At 43.8% G+C, this 19,494-nt stretch overlaps 1 protein-coding gene across 1 annotated transcript in view; it reads right to left on the bottom strand.

Annotated features, from left to right (window-relative positions):
- The window catches only part of bcar3 (BCAR3 adaptor protein, NSP family member), a gene marked incomplete at its 5' end in the record, with an annotated part of 89,822 nt that overhangs the window by 37,204 nt on the left and 33,124 nt on the right, over positions 1–19,494 (bottom strand). Inside the window, 3 exons of the mRNA XM_080727592.1 lie at positions 3,531–3,573; positions 13,187–13,444; positions 15,244–15,439. Of these exons, the coding sequence (XP_080583718.1) occupies positions 3,531–3,573; positions 13,187–13,444; positions 15,244–15,439 (497 nt within the window). The remainder of the gene's footprint in view (positions 1–3,530; positions 3,574–13,186; positions 13,445–15,243; positions 15,440–19,494) is intronic.

The raw sequence follows: 19,494 nt of genomic DNA, 5'->3' as shown, positions 1-19,494 counted from the left end.
AACAATCGTGCTGAACGTGCCTATTATACCGTATGTAACCAACTGAGTTACAAATGGATGAATTCACACTTTTCACTGTGTACTGTACTGTAAGTACATCTGAAGGAGAGATGAAAACAAACTGAACGGATTGTAAAGGATGTAGAGGAGGGGACATCAAGGCGTTATATTATCCATTAACTCCATTGTAATTTCATTTGGTCACATCTCACTCGCATGCAGCACACCCTTTTGGCCTCTCTCCGTATTCAATGCATGTGTCTCACGCACTGAGGAAAGGCGTGAGGCCAAAATGTTTGTGTTTTTTGGACTGTTGCTTAAAAAAGATTAAATCAAAGACTACAATTAAAGTGAGTGCTTTTTTTTTCTTTTCTTTTTTGGCCTTTTGGTATTATACCTTTGGCAGGAAGCACCCTCAAGAATGCTTACAAAACACTTAATATGAGCAGACGGGAAAGGGAGTGTTTTACTGGTCCCCACTCCCGGGGAGGGGAGAATACTTTTCTGTCTTGACCCAGCAGCTGGCTGCTCAGATGAGCGCAGGTTAAGGGTTAAGTGTCTTGCTCAGGGGCACGTCGACACTCAGACTGCAGGTGGGTGAGCCGAGGGTCAAACAGTCTATCTACCTGTGGTGGACCAAGTATATACTCCAATAAATACTCAAGTATATACTTAAATATTCAAGTATATACTCAAATACATTCTCAAATAAGTATTCAAACATACAAATTACAAAGTACATTTTCAGTCCGTTTCATAAATAGTGAAAATATTTTCACTAAATTCACTAAACTAAAAATGAAATAGGGCTTAAGTTTTTGATTCATAATATATAATAAATATATAATTCATTTTCAACTCTGTCAAACAAGTCCCTACCTAGAAATGTGGTGGCATCACAAGTACAGAATTTCTATTTAAAATGGAGTGAAAGTCATCATCAGCTTGCAAATACTCAAAAAATGTACTGAAGTACTTAAAACCCCAGCATCCGTATTCAGGGAAACCTTCACAGAAAATAGCAGATCGACAAGCTCACAGCGAGTTGATTGATATTTTCAGTGAAGATATTTAATGCGAAAACCGAAAAGACACTAGTATAGAGTCCTGAGGGACTCTATTCAACAATGTACTATAGATTTAAGTGGTTAAAAGTACTGTACTGTACTGTACTGTACTGTACTGTACTGTACTGTACTGTAAATGTAATTAGTTACAGTCCACCACTGCTCTCCGCCCACTCAGCTATGTCCCCCCCCCCCCCCCCCCCCCAAGAAGAAAGGTACACCTTTTACTTGTGTAGTATGGTACAAAGGAAGCCAGGATTAAGAGAGATCAAAAGAACTACTTGGAAGGCCGAGACAAAAACGGGCAGACAGGCTGGTAAATCGTCAGATCTACAAGTGGACAGGCTGGTAAATCGTCAGATCTACAAGTGGACACAACGTGTCACAACACGATGCTTTGTGAGCTTGTAGATCTGCTATTTTCAGAGAAGAGATTTTTGGTGTGGAGGGGATAAAGGAGTGGGCCTAGTATACAGACCACTGGGGGGGTCACCAGGTCACATGTAGCGTTCAATAGTAGAGTCTACAGAGTACAGAGGAGTAGGCAACCTTAGGCACGGGTGCCAACATTGGCACAGGGGATGGTGATCACTGGCACACTGGCATAAGTGTGAGAGAGGGTTTTTTTCTCATTTTAAAATGAAATATTAAAAGTGCAATAGTCACATCTACTGTATATGCAAAGTACATCCTGCACCTCATTCTACATTCATTCAAACTGATAACTCTGACTGGGGAGGGAGTCTAATTTAGAATTAACCATAGACCATGAAAAAAAATGGTGGTGTGGACCAGTGGTTCTCAAACTTTTGGGGCTTCAGTACCCCCTTTTCCTGGTTGCTGAATCCAAGCACCCCCTTTAATCGACAACAACATTTTGACTAGAAAATACTGACATCAAAAGTCCAGTTTTTATGTCAATGTGTTGAAAATAAAAGTAAGTAGCCTGTTTTCTATTCAGTAACAGTAAAATGTGTACTTAATTTTGTTTAAAAGCTATACGGAGCAGCACTATACATTTGTCAATGTTTTAACATTGAACATAACAGTAAAATAAATGTTTCCATTTTCCCTCAAGTACCCCCTGTAGTACCTCTGCGTACCCCTAGGGGTACACGTACCCCCATTTGAGAAACACTGGTGTGGACAATCAAAATCAGTTATGGTGTCATAATTAAACTTAATGTTGATTATTATGGCACACCATCAACTATCAAGAAAATAAAAACTTGGCACTTCATGTCAAAAAGGTTGCCGACCCTTGCACTCACAACACTTGGGCGGCATAGCTCAGGGGTAGAGAAACTGGTGTTAGAGCACGAAGGGTATAAATCCCGAAGGGTTCCCAGTTCGAATCCGGGCTCCCCCTGAGTTAATGTCGAAGGGTCCTTGGGCAAGACTCTGAACCCCTAATTGCCTCCGGTGAGTAGGTTGGTGCCTTGCATGGCTTCCTCCGCCACCTGTGTATGAATGTGTGTGTGAATGGGTGAATGTAATGCACAATCTATGTAAAGCGCTTTGGATTAAAAGCGCTATATAAATGCACCATTTACCATTTTAACACTGTGTTGTGTGACAGCTAGGATACCGTGGCAACAGCTTTCCGTCATGGTCTTCCTCTCTGACCCAGGGCAAGCTGTGACCCAGGTGGTGTGGTTATGAGTGTGTGTATGATTTAGTGTGACAGCCATTACACAGTAGCAGACAATGTGATTTATGACATATATAACCTGTGGAAGCCCAGGAGCTATCAGATTACCTGCAGCCTACAGGAGTTCACTTATGCTTGTTATTGAGGCCTGTAGTGACAGACGATTGGGGCTACATGGTGTGTGTATAGATAGATATGACTTCACTTAATTCAGTTACTTACTGAGATTTATTTAATTTCAACCTGAGGGAGGGTTGAGCAATCACATTTAGCTCTCTATAGTACCACGTTGATTTTTCACTTGTAATAACATTAACAATATAGAAATATCGTCCAGACAAACACCCCCCATATTATAATAAAAAAGGAAAACCAATAAAGACACGAATGAAACAAAAACTGGAAATGTTTAAACAATAAAAATAAAACAAACTGAAACTAACCCAAAGCCTGTGAGTTGTTTAGTTAAGTTTCAGTTTGATTCACCTGTGGGCCACAGGTGAATCAAACTGAAACTAACTAAACGAAAGGAGAAGAATATAAGAATGTAACCTTGACATTCATACACAGGGTAAGGCAAAATAATTCAACAATCCCAATCTTTCTGAGAAAGGAGAGGGAGAGTGCAGTGGTGAATGTGTGAGCTGGTTTTGTAGCACTTACTGTATATTAACCCCTGCATGGTTGCATTATTAGTAATAATGTAAGATGAGATGGTATAGATCCTCAGAGGTGAATTCAGGTGCCAATGCAGCAACAGCAACACGAAACACAGTACATTTTCTTAATAAAAGTACAGTTGTGGTTCCTACCTTGACATAGTCCACCGTGGTGTCCAGGCTGGCGGCTGGCTCCCTGAGGAAGACAGACATAGACATGGCCCGGTTCAGTGAACACATGGTTGTGTTGGGCATTCAAACCAAACCGCTGCCTAGCACTGCTCAAAATGGATCCTTGGACTAGTAGTGATGCTGATCCTTGCTGCTGCCAACAGTACAGTATAGCTCTCAAATGTCTCTGCTACTAAAAAAGTTGTGTAGGCTGTCCTGCTTGCATGAGTCCTCCTCACAGGGTCCAGGTGACGGGCAAGTGACTCCTTGACTGGTACCGAGACAGGTTCATTAGTGGTAGGAACCCTCCTCCACTCTCTGCATTATGGAGGTCCTGAATGAGCCAAGGGAGTGTAAAGGGATCCAGTTCCCAGGAGTTATAGGCTAATTCTTCTACAAAACAAAGTCTCAAAGTCTCCAAAGTAAACTTTAGATAGTTTGCTGGTGCAAAGAGCTGTCACTGCTGTCTATACGCTATCTGCTAACGCCACTAATACTTGAGTAGGTCCCAGTGTGTCGGTGTCCCATGAGAGAGGCAGGTTTTGGCTGCAAGAGGGAACACACAGAACTGCTGCTTTCCCTCTGAGGGTGGACTGAACTGCCATGGGATTTCTCCCTCCCTCCCTCCCTCTCTCTCTCGCTCCCTCCCTCTCTCCCTCTCTGCTTCTCACAATTTCTTCCCTCTTTCAGTTAGTGGTTAACATGTTCACTCACAGCACTGGTCCCCCTCCCTCTCTCTTTCCCTCCTTCACTCCCTCCCCCGCCATAACACACATCACAGCCTCATGCCTGCCCTTCTGAGCCCACTGACAAATTCACAGAGAGGTCAGAGCACACACACACACACGCACGCACACACACACACACACACACACACACACACACACACACACACACGCACGCACGCACGCACGCACACACACACGCACACACGCACGCACACACGCACGCACGCACGCACGCACACACACATGTGCGCGCACACAGACCTTTATTTCTGTAGTCTTTAAATGTTGAACTGTTCCAGAGTATAATCGTTCTCTTTTCATATCCATATCGTCTGCGTCTACTATTCTTGCACTCTGTTATTTACGGGTCGGGACAACATTTTTGAGGCATCGCACATTGGCAGGTTTGCCAACTCCTTGGACGGGCAGAATTGAGACCTTTCACTGTGAAGTGAAATATGACTTGAGTGTTCATTTGACTGTGTTCAAATGTTGTACACTCAGTTGAAAAGGGCTAAATTAACACTAAGGATTTGACTGTGTAACAAAAGCCTCCAAACGGGTATGGTGACTTTATTGTATTGTATTGTATGTTGTTTTTATTGTATTTGCGGGCTAATTCAGTCTTTCTCTCCACAGGAGACTTTTACAACCAGGGACTGAATGAAAGCAGTAGTTAGCTACAAACCCCCAAAAAGTGAGGGGCAGTGGTGGAAAAAGTAAAAGTATCAATACCACAATGTAGAAATACAAATGAAAGTCCTGGATTAAAAATGTACATACAAAAGTATTGACATCAAAGTACCAAAAGTAAAAGTACTCATTGTGCATAAGGTCCCATTTCACAACTATATATAATGTGCTCGGCTATTTTCAAATATCCTAAGTATACATAATGCCATAGACAAAGTGGTTAATGTATTTTTGTAATAAATGTACAAATAACTAGTAACTAAGCTTTCAAATAATTGCAGTGGAGTAAAAAGTACAATATTTGCCTCTGAGATGTAGTGGAGTATTAGTATTGAGAAACCAGTAAAGAGAAAATTCCTCAAAAGTGCACTTAAGTAGCCCACTGTACTTGAGTACAAACCCCCCACAACAAGTGAGGGGGATAGGCACGTGCACGCGTTCCCACGGGAACCTGTACACAAAACCCTTCTTAACCAAAAGAAAATATGTTTAGCTCTAAAAACCCCCGCAAGTTTTAATATGGTCCCCACCAGTAATGACTGGGATTTAGTTATGGCGTTATGTAACAGTACAGCAGCCTCCATTCATAGTAACAAAGCACTCACTAATCATAGGAGGGGGGGGGGCATGTCCCTCGCCAACGGCCATGAGCACACACACACACACAGTTCCACTGCAGATTTCCTTGCAGTAATAATTATGGTGAGGACATCTCCTGTTTACTCAGCGAAGCGAAGCCCCCCCAATGGAGGATGTTTGTCCATCGGTGCGTTTGTGTGCTATCCCACTCCTGAGTCTACAGATCTGTTGAACCAATGGACATCCTCTGTGGTTGTTTAGCTCTTATCTTTTGGCCCCAAAGAAAAACCGAAACAGGGACATCACCTCAGATCACCTCAATTTGAGACGAGTAAAGGGCCACCTAGGGCGGCCGTAGCTGAGAGGTACTGTAGAGCAGTGGTTCCCAAACCTTTTAGCTTGTGACCCGAAAGAGAGACTAGATGTTTGCCTGGGACCCAAACTAGTGAAAAAAGCAGATCTACAAGCTCACTACTTCGTAAAACATTTGTGTTCTAATTTATGGAATTTCTTTGATTTTTTTTATTTCATCATGAAATTACAGAAAAAAATCATCAAATTTTGTTTTTAATTCATGAAAAATAAATGGGTTAGGGAATCAAAAAGGTTGCTGGTTCGGCCCCTGGCTCACCCAGTCAACACGTCCAAGTCTCCCTTTCCCCTTCCCTATAGGAGGCAACACAAAGTATTTGCCAACATTCTGGCTACAGAGTGTCACTGAAAGAGGAGTCTGGGGCCTGTCTGTCTGATAATTTATGCATTAGCAACTCTTGCTTACTCTTTTATTTAGTGTAATTAGTTTGCATGAATTTAAAATGCTCTCAAAACGACAACTAAATCGAGAGCGAGGAATGAGGCATCGTCACACAAATCCTGGTGTGTAGGACCTTTAGAGCAGGGGTCTTTAACAGGGGGGTCTTCAGAGTTACTACAGGGGGTCCTCCAAATATTTGTGTGATAGGAACTTTTTTCCCCCCTTTCTTATATTACAGTAACCACTTGAACCCTAGCGTCTATATTCTGAGAACTTTAGCCAAAAATAGCAGATCTACAAGCTTGTAGATCAACCATTTTCAGCAAAGAACTTTGGAGGGGGAACTAAGTACAGTGAAAGGTCAAGTTTATAAGTATTGACCGATCAAGTGGTTAAATATCTGAAAACACACATTAACATGAATCCAAAATTCACTGTTGATCGTGCTGTCAAACAATGAAACTATATGGTATATGAACAGGTTGTGGGGGTCCCTGCTTCATCTCTCTCTCAACTAAGGGGTCCTTGGCCTGAAAACGTTGAAGACCCCTGCTTTAGAGTGTACAAATGTACTTACGGGTCCATTTGGTTACATTTGTATTACGCTCGGAGTTAAACGACTCCCAGGAGTTTACAGTGCAATCTGTCTGTCTGCATATCTGAGGAGGAATGCAGGAAATTGGTGTGGTCCAGAGTGTGTATATACTGTACATGCAAAGCTCACCACAAACTAGGAGTTCTGAGCAGGTGGAGCCTGAAGCCCTGTTTGTATTTCGCCATACGGCGGCGTCGCATGGCAAAAATAGCCAGCCTTAAAGCTCACAATGTGTGGCGGATGCGACGCGTTGTCAGCTTGTTTTAGTAGGTCGGCTATTTTTGCCGTGCGACACCGTGGTACGGTGGAGCACACATTAGAACAGTGGTTCTCAACCTTTGCAGGCTGTGACCCCCCCCCCAAGATAATTATATTTGAACTGGGGACCCCCCACCCTGACAAGCACTTGGAATAGGAGTTGAGGCATTACATTTTACAATTTGGCCAATGTTTGGCCAGTTTTTATAGTATAGTTTGTTGATTAACTTTGACGCAGTAATGGTCTTTTTCTTTTCTTTCTTTCTTTTTTTTTAGGTCTTAAAAGTCCTTAACACTTTGTAAGCCACGGGGAGCCCCTTAATGTTAAAACCGTAGTTTATCGCACATCCCAGCAAGGAGTCTCAGCCACGCCGTACTTTCCCGGACTTTGTCATTAAAACCGGATTAAATTATTTTGATCCGAAAATCGGCGATCGTCTAACCTTCCCTAGTCACCGCTCGTCCATCGGTGGCTCGTGGCTGCTCTGACATGAAACAGAAGTGACTCTCATGGCCTCTCCTTCCTCAGCCTTCCTTCCTCCCACCCACTTGTTGTTTGGACGTTAACACTAGCAGAGCTGGAGTGCTACCGTAGGTGCTAGGCTATCCAAAGTGGACACATCGACCGTTCAGTCACTCCTGGACTATTTGCATGGATCGTTATGCGTGCGGATCGCGCACGCGAAACGCACGGGGAGATCGATGCTCGGCCAAAACCACCACTTTATCCCAGCGGAGATCGAGAAAATCACGGTGAGCGACCTGGGGGAAGAAAAAAAAACAAAAAAACAACGGCGCTGTCCAAGAAGGATATTATGTTTATGTTTATAAACATAATATTATGTCTCAGATCACAATACAATAATAGAAATTTCACGGCTAATCTACCAACCACCATTCTATTTCGGGCGGCAAAGGGTTAACTTGTAATCTGGGGACCCCTCCTCCCAAAATCATGTGGGTCCCGACCCACCGCTTGAGAAATATGTCTGCAAAATAGACATTACTGTAACCCATATCCCTTCAGTTCCCCAAACAACCTGCTCTCCACAGTCAGAAACACACAGAAGATAAATAACATATTCTGTGGAGAGAGGTCTATAAAGGATGACCACAACCAGTCTCTCTCTCCCTCCATCTCTGCCCATAGTGCTGATACAGCTGTGTGGTCACAGTATTTTGCTGCTATAGTGACCACAGCTGACCTCACACACAGTAAAATAGTCAGTGTTCATTTAGCCCGGAGCGTTCTTTGGGTCCATCTTTACACCATCTCTGTATAGGATTTATTTATTGTATACGTTTATTTGGAAGGGACAGCGCATATTAATGAACACCACACATACAACGCACGCTTTAGTATTACATATACAGTACATGTGTATTTTCTCTCTCTTTCTCAGATCTACACACACATACACAGACACACAGACAGTAGAAAAGGAGCACAGAAAGAGAGAGAGAGAGAGCACAGAAAGAGAGAAAAACAAACACCTCTCTCTCTAAAACTCTTGCTGTTAGAAAAAATGAGAACGTAACTAGAAGCAGTGCTCTTCCGAGCACAGGTCTCCACCAGGCCACACAAATCGGCCTGTTATAGCGCCACCATGAGGCTGATTTAAAAAATGTGGGGCAGAGGTTCTGAATTAGCATCCAGGGAGTGTGTGTGCTCAGTTTGGCAGCGATCGGGCCAACGGCGCCGGAGATTAGCTGGTAACAACCAGGCCACACAAATCGGCCTGTTATAGCGCCACCATGAGGCTGATTTGAAAAATGTGGGGCAGAGGTTCTAGATTGGCATCCAGGGAATGTGTGTGCTCAGTTTGGCAGCGACCGGGCCAACGGCGACTGAGATTAGCTGCACACAAACTGCGAGGACACACGCACGCACGGACGGAGGGACACACGGACGGACGGAGGGGAAAACATACTCTCCCTCAGCCTTCGGCTGGTGGAGACAATTAACAGAGAGAGAAAGAGAAAGAGAGAGAGAGAGAGAGAGAGAGAGAGAGAGAGAGAGAGAGAGAGGTAGAGAGAGACGAGAAGTGACTGTGAGTGTGACCACATTCTTTTTCTAGCTACTGTTGTTCTTTTTGCCAGACCACATAACACTGAGCACGACCAACTATCTGTGTGTTCGTGTGTGTGTGTGTGTGTGTGTGTGTGTGTGTGTGTGTGTGTGTGTGTGTGTGTGTGTGTGTGTGTGTGTGTGTGCGTGTGCGTGCGTGCGTGTGTGCGCACGCGTGTGTGTGTGTGTGTGTGTGTGTGTGCGTGCATGTGTGCGTTTGTGTCAAATGTAACGTAGAGGAACAAAGACGGGAGAAAAACTGATCTGAGCAACATAGTGGTATATAAGAGAGATGCAGGGTCTACAACCAGCCTGCAGAGGTCAGCATAGTTCTTTAAAAAATGTACTTACTGTAAATTCAGTGTCTAGTTTGGATTACACCAAGATAGTTGTGGCTTTCTCATCATCACAATTTCACAATATAATGAATGCCTTGTAAGATAACTACCGTATCTAAATTAGCTTTCGCTGAAAATAGCTAAATCGACAAGCTCACAACGTGACGCAACTCACAGTAGATGTAGTTGATGTAGAGATACTTGTTGCACTAACTAGCATTGACTGTTATGGTCATTTTGATTTGGGCACTGTATTATATTGATAGTTGTGCTTTAGGACACTTTTATGTATATATATTATTCGTTCCCTTTCTTGTTGTACCTTGCTCTTAATGTACTTACTGTACTCTGTACTCTGTTCTTGTTTTTTCTTTTTATCTTTTTCATACTTCTCTGTAACTTTGTAAATAACCTTATACTGCTGTGCTGCCTCTGGGCAACTGATTTACCCCCTTGGGATAATAAAGGTATCTATCTATCTACGGTGTTGTGAGCTTGTTGATCTGTCATTTTCTGTGAAAGCTTTCCCCACAATACAGATGCTGGGCTTTACGTGGTTCTATAACTCTATATTATAGGCTTCCCGCGGCTTGCCTATCATTAATGTTTACAGTGTTGACACAACGGACTGAGGAATCTTGCGACGCTTAAAGGGAAACTTTGAGGACATTGAGCCTAAAGCCCATTGTTCTGATTTGAGATCATATATAATAAAGTGTGGCAAAAAATACCCTATGTCCTCTGTGTACTTGGGGCTTGACTGCTCAAATGTCCAGAAAGGTATGCATGATGACGTGTTTGAATGACGTCGTGATGTCATTTTTATTTTGTAGATGTTGTGCTTGTTTGCGTATTGTGTAGTTTCAACAATCATCACAGAATGAAACCCGAACATTTCTGTTATCTAAAACTCACTGTATTGTTAAAATGGATCCTCAAGCTGAAATCTGATTTCAAAATGTGTCACTTTTAAGAGCCTCATTATTACACGTAGGGCCCTGTTTTCGCCAAGCTAAACTCTAAACCCCTAAACTTCTTTGCCTTTTATTATTATTTAGAAAAACATTTTTAAATACTTCAATTAGCAGATCTACATCGACACATTGTGAGCTTGTAGATCAGCTATTTAACTATTTAAAAATGTTTTTCAAAAGAAGATTTTTTTTTTTAGGGGTTTAGTGTTTAGCATGGACAAAAATAGGGCCCATAGCGTTAAAACCTTTACACATAGACAGTGAGGGTCTTGTACAAGTAAACCAAACTCTTTGGTCATAACATGTATGATTTTGTCTTACAAGCCATCTTGTGCACTAAACTGCAGCAAAGACATGTTGATCATCAGAAGAAAAGTTAACAACAATCATTCTTCAGGATGTGTGTGTACACAGACCACGCGCACAAACATACATGCTCTTTCAGACAGTTAATCATGCATCCATCGCAACCTGAGGCCAGCTGGCTACATGCTTTCTGTCTTATGCTGATCTCTCAATAATGATTTCCCTCACTTTCTCTATTTATCAGTCTGTCCATATCTTCTCCCATACATCTTGTTTCTTTCAAAGAACACATGCTTTCTCTCCGCTATACCGTCTCTCCTGTCATGTCAGTCTTTTTGGTGGTCTGCTTAGTGGCTCTGAGATGCTGAGGTTGTCAGGAAGACAGACTGACCAATCAGGAGCCGATGTAATCTGGGGTCAAGGGTCACAGGTCAGGCTGATGGATGTAGTTCTAATGGACGGCTAACGGATCAATAGAAACTTAGATAAACAACCTTGACATTTTTTTATTTTTATTATTAAGTCTTTACTTAATCCAAATGATCTCATCTGACATCTATAAATGTCAGTTGGTGCTCTTGTAAAGGGAAAAGGAAGGGGGCGACTGCTAGATGAAAGCTAACGAGGCAGGTCTAATAGCCACCCATCCTTCGCCAAATTTGAAAGGTCAGGAAAGGTATGTGCCAGTGTTTGAGCCATTCTACCTGGTGGTCAGAATAATGTGCCAGTCTACAGGAAGATAAGTACATTGTACCAGTCTACAGGGAGATCAGCATGTTATGCCAGGCTACAGGGAGAGAAGGACAGTGGAGCAGGTAAAGAGAGATGGCAGAAAGAGGAGCCGGAGGGGGAGAACAACACAAAGACTTCACAGTAATCTGTGATCTGTCCTACCAGTACCACACCCTGACCTACAAAGGTAACCCAACTGGCTGGCTGGGGGCCACACACACACACACGCACGCACGCACGCACGCACGCACGCACGCACGCACGCACGCACGCACGCACGCACGCACGCACGCACGCACGCACGCACGCACGCACACACACACACACACACACACACACACACACACACACACACACAACTGGCTACATCAGATACAGTGTGCTGTAACTCTAGACGAGAGATGGACAGATGAGGGACATGATGAGGGATGAGGTGTGTGTGTGCGCTCCCTCTGAAGTGGAGCCACCAGCCACTCCCCCCAGGGTTCCCTTTACTGACTACCCCTACACTCCCCCCTCCCCACGCGCTTCTCCCTATTTCTCTCTCTCTCTCTCTCTCTTTCTAACACAGGGGTCTTCAACGTTTTCAGGCCAAGGACCCCGTAGTTGAGAGAGAGATGAAGCAGGGACCCCCACAACCTGTTCATAGATTCCATATAGTTTAGTCGTTTGACAGCACGATCATCAGTGTATTTTGGATTCATGTAAATTTGTGTTTTCAGATATTTAACTACTTGAACTGTCAATACATAATACACTTTCACTCTGTACTTAGTGACCCTTGCGCTAACAGTCGGAGAACAACTCCCCCCATGGGCCTGGTAAACCGAAAGCAAAGCAGTCAAACGGTGATGATGTGAAAAGGAACACAGTATGCATCTCTATTTTGGGCATGTCATTATAGACGTTAACTAGTCTGCGGTGTGACATGTGTCTGGTCTGGTGACACTAAAACGCTGTAGAAAAGATGTCAGAATGGAGCAGCTTCTAAATCTCACACACTGGCAGACACTGGCAGTCACTGAGTCACAGGTTAGTTTAGCGAGGGCTGAAGAAAGGATTTCATCATCTGTTGGTGCTACATATTATAGGATAATGTACAGTTTACCTGGCCATGTGTATGTCTGTCCCTTCATACACAAACTAAGTGAACCACATAAGCCCTTTATACTTCTTCATACGGAAAATAGCCGATCTACAAGCTCACATTGGTGAGAGCTAAGATATCTGTAGATCTTTGAACCTTTTGGATTTTATTTTTTGGGAACATCTTCGACTACAAAGACAAGCCCAAAATAGGGACACCGTGGTTAAAGTGGTTAAACATATGTCACCTCACATTATGTGACATGTGTCATTAGTAAACACACGTTAGAGCAATCGTCTTTACTGCAGATTTGTACAGAGTCCCGTTTTATCCGTCAGAGAGACGGACATAGAAAGTGTAATTACTGTTGTCGCGATCGCACTGCTATGACCAGTGTCTTGATTTTTATTTACACTTTGCAAGTAGATACAGCGCACTTACTTTCCCAGCTTGGGTATTTGAATGAGCTTGTATACCCGTGTATTTATCGGTTTGTGTATGCCTTTGCGCACGCGTGTGTGTTTACCTATAATTATGGAAGTTGTCCGAGCCATTATGAGCCAGTGGAGAGGACACGGGTAGACGGACATGTCCAGTGGCCATTGATGTGTTTTGGCGAGCTGTCGACTGAGACATCTGATTGGCTCTGGGGTCCCAGGTGTAGGGTCCGGGGGCAGGATTAGCATTGGCCAATCCTCTTCTGCGTCGCGGCAAGGTCCCATGAATAGAGACAGGCTGGTAGGAGGCAGCGGGCAAGTCTGACAGGCTGGAACCTTGACCTGAGCTGGATGAAGGAAAACACAAAGAAAGAGAAAGACACAGAGAATCAGAGATACATAAATGCGGTCAATTTACAGCAGGGGTCTTCAACATTTCAGGCCAAGGACCCCTTAGTTGAGAGAAAGATGAAGCAGGGACCCCCACAAGTTGTAGTTTTCAGATATTTAACCACTTGAACCATCAATACTTAATAAACTTGACCTTTCACTCTGTACTTAGTCTGCTCTTTTTCCCCCTCTACACTAAAGCTCTTTGCCGAAAATAGCCGATCTACAAGCTCACTACACCTCGCAGCGCAAGGCGCTGTGAGCTTGAAGATCTGCTATTTTTGGCTAAAGTTCTTAGAATATGGACACTAGGGTCTATCACTCAAAGAATTGGAGGACCCCCTGTAGTAACTCTGAGGACCCCCTAGGGGTCCTGGGCCCCCTGTTAAAGACCCATTATTTACAGTATAACCTTTCCTCGTCTTTAATACACATATTCAACTAATGCCTTTGGGTGAATATCCTTTAAATGATTTAATGCAAATAATCATATACATAGTATCATTCCAAATGACTGTTAGTGTTAGTAAAGAGGTGACAACTATTCCATTATCTACGAATGCCATATAGAGTCTGGAACTACACTTCCCGAAATCCGAGAGAGGAAGCTGTCATCTGTTCGTCATTTCCGTTCATGAAAATATATCTTTACATTTAATTTTCCAATTTCCATTTCTGCTAAGCATCAAGTTATATATGCTTGGATGAGTTTGATTTATATTAGGATACATTGCGTGACTATAAAGACGAAATGGAAGTGGGGAGGAGGCTTCACATCCGCTTTATCACTTCAGAGATTCAGTGCTTGAGACTGTATGTCAATCTGGCCATGCGAGACCAGTGTATAGATAGGTAAAACACCTGCAGAGGCCTGGGTTTGAGTCGTCCAGTTTGGCCAGGTGGGAAGAAGCCTGCAGTGGATTATTATGTCCTTGTCAGTCCACTAGCGACCCCTGCTGGTTGGTCGGGGTGCGTGGGAGTGGAACCCGGCATATCTTTGCACACGTTAAAGTGTTAGTTCACATATTTTTTACATAAAGCTGTGTGAAATACTTGCCATTAAAATAGTGGTTACAAATGTATTAATTCATTACCAGAGTCCCGTGGTCAGAGTTCTGGTCAGTTTTAGATGAATATAAAGTAGTTCCGGTGATTTGGCAGGGGCTCATGGCCCAATCATTAAAAATAGATGAATCCACAAAACTGGCGTCATTTGTATTGTTGACCTATTTCTACCAAATAGATCAACTTTCGTTCAACTTTGACCCCTCTGTCACATGGTACTATTTTCTGTGTCCAGTATCACTACGCCGCTGCAACGTATTTCCCCAAAACAAGGTGCTTTGCAGTCAGCTGATCAGAACGAAACCTCGCTCTATATATGGTAGAAATAGGCCAACAATACAAATGACGCTAGTTTTGTGGATTAATCTATTTTCAATGATTGGGCCACGCCAAATGGCCCCCACCCCATTGGAACTGAAACTGACCAGAACTCTGACCACGGGACTCTGATAATCAATTAATACATTTTTAACCACTGTTTTAATGGCAAGTATTTCACACAGCTTTATGTCAAAAATAGGTGAACTAACACTTTAAGTTCTCCTGGTGAAACTCCTTGTTGTCAAGTGGAATTTTGGAAATTATAGTGGCTGGTGAATCCAAATGCAACTCCTCCCCTCCTAGTCAGGGACCACAGTACACGTATAGACCATTAATGGTGACTAGAGTATATAAATAAGTGCTAACTCACCCATTTCTGGAGCTGATGAGGTCCATGGAAGAGGCGAGACTGCCTTGCAGCCCTCTGGAGGAGTAGTTAGTGCTGCTGGGGGTACCCAGGGAGGAGTTGCCCATACCATGGTGGGCACTGCCACCTCCCAGGGCATGGTGCGCATGTAGAGACCGGGGCAGACTGGCAAAACGCCCCTCTGCCATCATCCTCAACTCTAGAGAGGAGAAAGAGATGGAGAAAGATTGAGAAACCTTGTACTTTATAATTGTCTTACTTACATCCAGTAAATCTAAACTTCCATTGTGATTTGATGGTCAAAGGACGTCATTGTCCAGTAATATGATAACAAGAGCTTAAAAGGTGTTTTCATTACATGATCTCCTTAGTCCTTATAATCACCTGAGGAACAGAGTTACATAACCACGATAACACAAGACAGGAGGGTATGGTGTGATTGTTGTGGCAATAGGATACGGTACATGATGTCAGAGAAAATGCACATGCATTCCAACGTAGACAAAAACCTTTGAAAATGACAGCTGAACATGACGTGAGACGCACTGCACAGGTAGAGTGACGACAGATACAACACGGGTGCGCACGCTTGCGCACGCACGCACACACACACACACACACACACACACACACACACACACACACACACACACACACACACACACACACACACACTAGGGCATTCACCAAATATTCGAATATTCGAATATCAAAGTCACGAAAGTGCATGAAAAAGAATGTTCCATGCACATTAAATCGTTGTTCACCGAAGTCGAATATTCGCTTATTATTATTTTTTTTTATTGTTTTCTCTTTAAAAAATATATAGTTTATAAAGCTTGGCTAGATAGGAAGTCATAAGAATGAGTTGTCAAAGCCCCTGGTGGATGAATTTGCCCTCTATACCAGGGGTTCTCAAACCTTTTTAGCCCGTGACCCCCAAAATAAACATATTTGAACTGGGGACCCCCACCCTGACAAGCACTTGGAATTGTAGGTATTACATTTAATGTGACTCGGTTCCACAGATAAATATTGTGAAAATAGCCGATCTACATGCTCACAACGCCTCGCTTTCACAATGTTCGCCTCTTGCTTACTTAATATTTGACAGTTTCGCCAGTCCTGTCGAATATTCGACTAACTAAATGTTGATAGCACAAAGAGAAACCATGGCCATGTCACAGCACCATGCAAGAGAAGTCATGAGGAAACTATGCTGCTGACAGGACAGTTCTAACACATCATCATCATCATGGTGGTGGTGGTGGTGGTGGTGGTGTCCTGCTTCCCCATTTGATGCTCTGCTAACTTCACTTCACCACAAACTCATCCACTTGTGGTCATGAAAATGGACAAAAACAATTCTAGGTAATTTCCAGGAGCTACAACTTGCCAGACCACTCAAACAGCCCCCACCTGACGCACACGAACACACACACACACACACACACACACACACACACACACACACACACACACACACACACACACACACACACACACACACACACACACACACTGAGCTGACCACACCACAAGTGCCCACACACCATTTTAAAAAGGTTTCCAGTAAACACTGGGCTCTGCTGAGGCATGCTGGGTCAAAGTGGGGATTCTCCAGTGGTCAGGGGAAAGAAACTAGCGGTAGTAGCTATTATAAGATGACCTGCTATGTGTGTGTGTGTGTGTGTGTGTGTGTGTGTGTGTGTGTGTGTGTGTGTGTGTGTGTGTGTGTGTGTGTGTGTGTGTGTGTGTGTGTGTGCGTGCGCGTGCATGCGGCCGTGTGTGTGTGTGGCCACACCATCTGCCAACCCTTTGAGAATGGTAAGCAGCTGATCAACCCCCTGTTGAGAAGAATGGGTTGACTCTCACTGACGGAAATTGCATGCATACACACACACACACACACACACACGCACCACCATGCACACCCCCCACTCACACACATACGCCTACACGCGCACCCGTACACACGCACGCACGCACGCACGCACGCACGCACACAGATATGTGTGTATGTTGGTTTGTTTACTGTTAAGTGAGAAAACAATGTTGCACATTAAGCTAATCATCTGGGGACCCCCCCCAAAATAACTGGGGGTCCAGACCACTCTGTTTGATTGTTGTATAACCAGCCCATTTGCAGAGGTTGGAGGTAGTCTATCTACTCTTTCATTGAGACATGTTAACCCATGGTGTTGATTAGGGCAGTGATTCCCAAAGTGATTTCTTAAATTTTAATTTTAATTCTTTGTGAAATTACTGAAAACATATTAGTTGTTTTTTAACTAAATTTTTTTGTAGGAATGTTGGAAACAAAAAACTGAAGGGACCCATAAGAATGTGCCCACGACCCACAACTGGGTCCAGACCCAGTGTTTGGAAACCAGTGGATTAGGAGACCTACTGTTTGACAATGTCAAACAATGTTATTAGAATCAGACGGAGTGGATTGGTCACTGGATGTGTCGCCATCTTTATTGTAGTTTTGGACACCGTCGCATTTTAGGACATGGTCAGACGTATGGATTGGAGCTTTAAGTGCAGGAAGGGGCAGGGTAAGTTTAGGTTAGGGTAAGGACCTGGGGGCGTTCGAAGCACTCAACGGCTTAAAAGTGTTTCCTTTACTAATGCCATCAGATGGCTGAATATACTGCCTTCTCTCTTTCTCACACACACATGCACCCTGGGCAGCATGCGTTGCCATTAAATGAATACATTATTCATGTTGTGAAGTAGTTTGAGGCTGTTCTCTAGAGGATGTCTCTAAAATATAATGCATACTGTGTCCTAATAACTGGTGTTATTAGCCGGAAGAATGTTGTGTGACTATAAAAATGTGCCTCCGTATTCTGTTCTCTCCCTCCAACTTCTCCTCTCTCTCTCTCTCTCTCTCTCTCTCTCTCTCTCTCTCTCTCTCTCTCTCTCTCTCTCTCTCTCTCTCTCTCTCAGTCTCTTTCTCTTTATTGATCTATCTTTGCCTTTACTCTTTCAGTCTCACTCTGCTCCTTTGACTCTCTCTCCCTCGGCTCATCCATCCATCTCTCCCTCTTTCAGTCTTCCATGCCCTCCCTCCCTCCCTTCTATCTCTCCATCATGATGTCACCCACTCTTCACTTTTCCATGTTCTTTCTCTTCTTTGTCCCTCCACCTCTCTCAGTAACAATGGCCTCTCTCTCTCTCTCTCTCTCTCTCTCTCTCTCTCTCTCTCTCTCTCTCTCTCTCTCTCTCTCTCTCTCTCTCTCTCTCTCGCTGGCCTTTGTCTCTCTACCTTTGGTACTTTCTCTCTCTCTCCTCCATACATACATCTGCCCACCAGTCCCCATCCCCCTGCATCATTCACCCAACAAGCATGGTCGTGGCCGTCGGACAGAAACCTTGTACGTCCAGAACCACTCCTTCTTTTGAATTGTTAGTAAAACAGGCGAAAATAGCTGACCTACAAACTCAAAACGTGTCACGGTGTGAGCTTGTAGATCTGCTATTTTCACTACTTTTGTGCGACATTCTTGTATGATGAAGGAGGGCGTTCATTTACACTAGAAACATTACAGTAAGAGTTGAAATATGGAGATACAAGGTTTCTGTACAGATGGAGGCACCCCCCCCCCCCCCCCCCACACACACACACACACACACACACACACACACACACACACACACACACACACACACACACACACACACACACACACACCAGTCAGAGGGAGCTGTGAGACATAATATTCTAAGACAAAGGTCTGTTTTGTCAACAATATGAGTGAAGATGTCGGCGGTTGGGAACACGCGCACAAGCATGCGCGCGCGCACACACACACACACACACACACACACACACACACACACACACACACACACACACACACACACACACACACAACTCATACAGTACACGTGCACACAGATGCACACATGTACAGTACTGTTTGTACAGACAGACACACACACACACACACACACACACACACACACACACACACACACACACACACACACAGAGCAGACCTTGGGTGGGAACAAGTGAAGATTAACAGGAAGAGGAAATGAAGGCATAAACATTGTGACTGGAGGCAGATCATTACATGAGATTAGTGGCAATAAAACAAATCTCTTTCTCTGCTTTCTTTCTCCGCTTCCTTCCTAGAACGTCTTGTCTCTCTGTGACTCTCCCTGGCATCTCTCCTCTCTGTCTCTTTCCATCTCCTTCTCAATTTTTTATCGGGTAGAATATTCAGAAGCGGAAATTAAACG

The sequence above is a fragment of the Nannobrachium achirus genome (assembly GCF_963921795.1).
Source record: "Nannobrachium achirus genome assembly, chromosome: 1".
NCBI classification, from domain to species: Eukaryota; Metazoa; Chordata; class Actinopteri; order Myctophiformes; family Myctophidae; genus Nannobrachium; species Nannobrachium achirus.
The sequence above is the reverse complement of the archived record's forward strand: the minus strand, read 5'-3'. Positions and strand labels throughout refer to the sequence as shown.